Below are 5,555 nucleotides of genomic sequence, written 5' to 3'. Positions count from 1 at the left end.
GGAGCTGGGAGTGAGGGAGTGGAGCTGGAGTGAGGGAGTGGAGCTGGGAGTGAGGGAGTGGCGCTGGGAGTGAGGGAGTGGCGCTGGGAGAGAGGGAGTGGAGCTGGGAGAGAGGGAGCGGAGCTGGGAGTGAGGGAGTGGAGCTGGGAGAGAGGGAGTGGAGCTGGGAGTGAGGGAGTGGAGCTGGGAGAGAGGAAGTGGCGCTGGGAGAGAGGGAGTGGAGCTGGGAGTGAGGGAGTGGAGCTGGGAGAGAGGGAGTGGTGCTGGGAGAGGGAGTGGAGCTGGGAGAGAGGGAGTGGAGCTGGGAGAGAGGGAGTGGAGCTGGGAGTGAGGGAGTGGAGCTGGGAGTGAGGGAGTGGAGCTGGGAGTGAGGGAGTGGAGCTGGGAGTGAGGGAGAGGAGCTGGGAGAGAGGGAGTGGAGCTGGGAGAGAGGGAGTGGAGCTGGGAGTGAGGGAGTGGCGCTGGGAGTGAGGGAGTGGCGCTGGGAGTGAGGGAGTGGCGCTGGGAGTGAGGGAGTGGCACTGGGAGTGAGGGAGTGGCGCTGGGAGTGAGGGAGGGGAGCTGGGAGTGAGGGAGGGGAGCTGGGAGTGGAGCTGGGAGTGAGGGAGTGGAGCTGGGAGTGAGGGAGTGGCGCTGGGAGAGAGGGAGTGGAGCTGGGAGAGAGGGAGCGGAGCTGGGAGTGAGGGAGTGGAGCTGGGAGAGAGGGAGTGGAGCTGGGAGTGAGGGAGTGGAGCTGGGAGAGAGGAAGTGGCGCTGGGAGAGAGGGAGTGGAGCTGGGAGTGAGGGAGTGGAGCTGGGAGTGAGGGAGTGGAGCTGGGAGAGAGGGAGTGGTGCTGGGAGAGGGAGTGGAGCTGGGAGAGAGGGAGTGCAGCTGGGAGAGAGGGAGTGGAGCTGGGAGAGAGGGAGTGGAGCTGGGAGTGAGGGAGTGGAGCTGGGAGTGAGGGAGAGGAGCTGGGAGAGAGGGAGTGGAGCTGGGAGAGAGGGAGTGGCGCTGGGAGTGAGGGAGTGGCACTGGGAGAGAGGGAGGGGAGCTGGGAGTGAGGGAGTGGAGCTGGGAGTGAGGGAGTGGAGCTGGGAGTGAGGGAGTGGAGCTGGGAGTGAGGGAGTGGCGCTGGGAGAGAGGGAGTGGAGCTGGGAGTGAGGGAGAGGAGCTGGGAGTGAGGGAGAGGAGCTGGGAGTGAGGGAGAGGAGCTGGGAGTGAAGGAGTGGAGCTGGGAGTGAGGGAGTGGAGCTGGGAGAGAGGGAGGGGAGCGAGGGAGAGTAGCTGGGAGTGAGGGAGTGGAGCTGGGAGAGAGGGAGGGGAGCTGGGAGTGAGGGAGAGGAGCTGGGAGTGAGGGAGAGGAGCTGGGAGTGAGGGAGAGGAGCTGGGAGTGAGGGAGTGGAGCTGGGAGAGAGGGAGAGGAGCTGGGAGTGAGGGAGAGGAGCTGGGAGAGAGGGAGTGGAGCTGGGAGTGAGGGAGAGTAGCTGGGAGAGAGGGAGTGGCGCTGGGAGTGAAGGAGAGTAGCTGGGAGAGAGGGAGTGGAGCTGGGAGTGAGGGAGAGTAGCTGGGAGAGAGGGAGTGGCGCTGGGAGTGAAGGAGAGTAGCTGGGAGAGAGGGAGTGGAGCTGGGAGTGAGGGAGAGTAGCTGGGAGAGAGGGAGTGGAGCTGGGAGTGAGGGAGAGGAGCTGGGAGAGAGGGAGTGGAGCTGGGAGTGATGGGAGAGAGGGAGTGGCGCTGGGGAGTGAGGGAGAGTAGCTGGGAGAGAGGGGAGTGGAGCTGGGAGTGAGGGAGAGGAGCTGGGAGTGAGGGAGAGTAGCTGGGAGAGAGGGAGTGGCGCTGGGAGTGAGGGAGAGTAGCTGGGAGAGAGGGAGTGGAGCTGGGAGTGAGGGAGAGTAGCTGGGAGAGAGGGAGTGGCGCTGGGAGTGAGGGAGAGTAGCTGGGAGAGAGGGAGTGGTGCTGGGAGTGAGGGAGAGTAGCTGGGAGAGAGGGAGTGGAGCTGGGAGTGAGGGAGAGTAGCTGGGAGAGAGGGAGTGGCGCTGGGAGTGAGGGAGAGTAGCTGGGAGAGAGGGAGTGGAGCTGGGAGTGAGGGAGAGGAGCTGGGAGAGAGGGAGGGGAGCTGGGAGTGAGGGGACAGTAGCTGGGAGAGAGGGAGTGGCGCTGGGAGTGAGGGAGAGTAGCTGGGAGAGAGGGAGTGGAGCTGGGAGTGAGGGAGAGTAGCTGGGAGTGAGGGAGTGGAGCTGGGAGTGAGGGAGAGGAGCTGGGAGAGAGGGAGTGGAGCTGGGAGTGAGGGAGAGTAGCTGGGAGAGGGAGTGGCGCTGGGAGTGAGGGAGAGTAGCTGGGAGAGAGAGGGAGTGGAGCTGGGAGAGAGGGAGAGGAGCTGGGAGAGAGGGAGTGGAGCTGGGAGTGAGGGATTGGAGCTGGTGGAGCTGGGAGTGAGGGACTGGAGCTGGTGGAGAGGGAGAGGAACTGGGAGTGAGGGATTGGAGCTGGTGGAGAGGGAGTGGCGCTGGGAGTGAGGGAGAGGAGCTGGGAGAGAGGGAGTGCAGCTGGGAGTGAGGGAGAGGAGCTGGGAGTGAGGGGGAGTAGCTGGGAGTGAGGGAGAGTAGCTGGGAGAGAGGGAGTGGAGCTGGGAGTGAGGGAGAGGAGCTGGGAGAGAGGGAGTGAGGGAGAGTAGCTGGGAGAGAGGGAGTGGCGCTGGGAGTGAGGGGAGAGTAGCTGGGAGAGAGGGAGTGGAGCTGGGAGTGAGGGAGAGGAGCTGGGAGAGAGGGAGGGGAGCTGGGAGTGAGGGAGAGTAGCTGGGAGAGAGGGAGTGGCGCTGGGAGTGAGGGAGAGTAGCTGGGAGAGAGGGAGTGGAGCTGGGAGTGAGGGAGAGTAGCTGGGAGAGAGGGAGTGGCGCTGGGAGTGAGGGAGAGTAGCTGGGAGAGAGGGAGTGGAGCTGGGAGTGAGGGAGAGGAGCTGGGAGAGAGGGAGGGGAGCTGGGAGTGAGGGAGAGTAGCTGGGAGAGAGGGAGTGGCGCTGGGAGTGAGGGAGAGTAGCTGGGAGAGAGGGAGTGAAGCTGGGAGTGAGGGAGAGTAGCTGGGAGTGAGGGAGTGGAGCTGGGAGTGAGGGAGAGGAGCTGGGAGAGAGGGAGTGGAGCTGGGAGTGAGGGAGAGTAGCTGGGAGAGGGAGTGGCGCTGGGAGTGAGGGAGAGTAGCTGGGAGAGAGGGAGTGGAGCTGGGAGAGAGGGAGTGGAGCTGGGAGTGAGGGATTGGAGCTGGGAGTGAGGGACTGGAGCTGGTGGAGAGGGAGAGGAACTGGGAGTGAGGGATTGGAGCTGGTGGAGAGGGAGTGGCGCTGGGAGTGAGGGAGAGGAGCTGGGAGAGAGGGAGTGCAGCTGGGAGTGAGGGAGAGGAGCTGGGAGTGAGGGGGGAGTAGCTGGGAGTGAGGGAGAGTAGCTGGGAGAGAGGGAGTGGAGCTGGGAGTGAGGGAGAGGAGCTGGGAGAGAGGGAGTGAGGGAGAGTAGCTGGGAGAGAGGGAGTGGCGCTGGGAGTGAGGGAGAGTAGCTGGGAGAGAGGGAGTGGAGCTGGGAGTGAGGGAGAGGAGCTGGGAGAGAGGGAGGGGAGCTGGGAGTGAGGGAGAGTAGCTGGGAGAGAGGGAGTGGCGCTGGGAGTGAGGGAGAGTAGCTGGGAGAGAGGGAGTGGAGCTGGGAGTGAGGGAGAGTAGCTGGGAGAGAGGGAGTGGCGCTGGGAGTGAGGGAGAGTAGCTGGGAGAGAGGGAGTGGAGCTGGGAGTGAGGGAGAGGAGCTGGGAGAGAGGGAGGGGGAGCTGGGAGTGAGGGAGAGTAGCTGGGAGAGAGGGAGTGGCGCTGGGAGTGAGGGAGAGTAGCTGGGAGAGAGGGAGTGAAGCTGGGAGTGAGGGAGAGTAGCTGGGAGTGAGGGAGTGGAGCTGGGAGTGAGGGGAGAGGAGCTGGGAGAGAGGGAGTGGAGCTGGGAGTGAGGGAGAGTAGCTGGGAGAGAGGGAGTGGAGCTGGGAGTGAGGGAGAGGAGCTGGGAGAGAGGGAATGGAGCTGGGAGTGAGGGAGAGGAGCTGGGAGTGAGGGAGTGGAGCTGGGAGTGAGGGGGAGTAGCTTGCCATGAACAGAGGGGACAACCAGTAAACTAAGAAAAGAAGATATATAAACAATGCGAATGTATATTTATACACTCAGGGATATACCTGTTTATACACTGTATGAATAGAACTGCGTTTATGTGGTAAACCATAAATGTATTTTGATGCTTTGGCAACATAAGATGTAACTTATCATGCCAATAAAGCGATTTGAATTGTGAATTGTGAAATTGAGTGGCGCTGGGAATCAGAGTCTTGTTCAGTTGCTATGTGCCTCGACACTGACCATCGCCCATTCACACACACACCAACAAAACCACACCGCGGCTCGAATTCTGTTAAACATTCTGTTAACCCTGAGCGGGTGACCTACCAGAATCCAGAGGGGAAGCATAGTCCGAGAAGAGAGTGTGAAGAGAGACAAAGCAGCCTGCCTGCACTCCGATCCCAAGCATCAACAGGAACTGTGAGCTTTCAGTTTTATGTTGACTGGGCGGGTCTCCTGAGGACAGCGTTCAGAGATCCAGGAAAGAGTGGGCTGCTGTTGAATGGAATGCCCCTTATAGCTCTGAGCTCACTGACACAAATGCCCAAGCTCCAACCCCGGCCTGTGCTGAGGCCCTCACACACACACAGAGCAGGAAAGAGGCTAGGCTCCATCATTTTAATGGGACAGTGTAGAGGGAGCTTTACTCTGTATCTAACCCGTGCTGTACCTGCCCTGGGAGTGTTTGATGGGACAGTGTAGAGGGAGCTTTACTCTGTATCTAACCCGTGCTGTACCTGCCCTGGGAGTGTTTGATGGGACAATGTAGAGGGAACTTTACTCTGTATCTAACCCGTGCTGTACCTGCCCTGGGAGTGTTTGATGGGACAGTGTAGAGGGAGCTTTACTCTGGATCTAACCTGTGCTGTACCTGCCCTGGGAGTGTTTGATGGGACAGTGTAGAGGGAGCTTTACTCTGTATCTAACCTGTGCTGTACCTGCCCTGGGAGTGTTTGATGGGACAGTGTAGAGGGAGCTTTACTCTGTATCTAACCTGTGCTGTACCTGCCCTGGGAGTGTTTGATGGGACAGTGTAGAGGGAGCTTTACTCTGGATCTAACCCATGCTGTACCTGCCCTGGGAGTGTTTGATGGGACAGTGTAGAGGGAGCTTTACTCTGTATCTAACCCGTGCTGTACCTGCCCTGGGAGTGTTTGATGGGACAGTGTAGAGGGAGCTTTACTCTGTATCTAACCCGTGCTGTACCTGCCCTGGGAGTGTTTGATGGGACAGTGTAGGGGTAGCTTTACTCTGTATCTAACCCGTGCTGTACCTGCCCTGGGAGTGCTTGATGGGTCAGTGTAGAGGGAGCTTTACTCTGTATCTAACCCGTGCTGTACCTGCCCTGGGAGTGTTTGATGGGACAGTGTAGAGGGAGCTTTACTCTGTGTCTAACCCGTGCTGTACCTGCCCTGGGAGTGTTTGATGGGTCAGTGTAGAGG

The 5,555-nt window shown here is 60.6% G+C and overlaps 1 protein-coding gene across 2 annotated transcripts in view; it reads right to left on the bottom strand.

The window, feature by feature from the left end:
- LOC147091280 (tumor necrosis factor receptor superfamily member 5-like) overlaps nt 1-4,597 on the bottom strand; it is a 25,468-nt gene extending 20,871 nt beyond the window's left edge. The window contains exon 1 of one of the 2 annotated variants that reach the window (XM_085976703.1): nt 4,441-4,597. In XM_085976703.1, coding sequence (XP_085832829.1) covers nt 4,441-4,461 — 21 coding nt within the window. In that variant the 5' untranslated portion in view covers nt 4,462-4,597. The remainder of the gene's footprint in view (nt 1-4,440) is intronic. The other variant, XM_085976702.1, reaches the window with a different exon arrangement.
- Nucleotides 4,598-5,555: the final 958 nt, after the last annotated feature.

Source organism: Somniosus microcephalus, unplaced genomic scaffold (genome assembly GCF_052327205.1).
Source record: "Somniosus microcephalus isolate GS21.2 unplaced genomic scaffold, FLI_Smic_1.0 unresolved_chr3, whole genome shotgun sequence".
Taxonomy (NCBI): Eukaryota; Metazoa; Chordata; class Chondrichthyes; order Squaliformes; family Somniosidae; genus Somniosus; species Somniosus microcephalus.
Note: the sequence above shows the minus strand (reverse complement) of the source record. Positions and strands in the feature narration are given on the sequence as shown.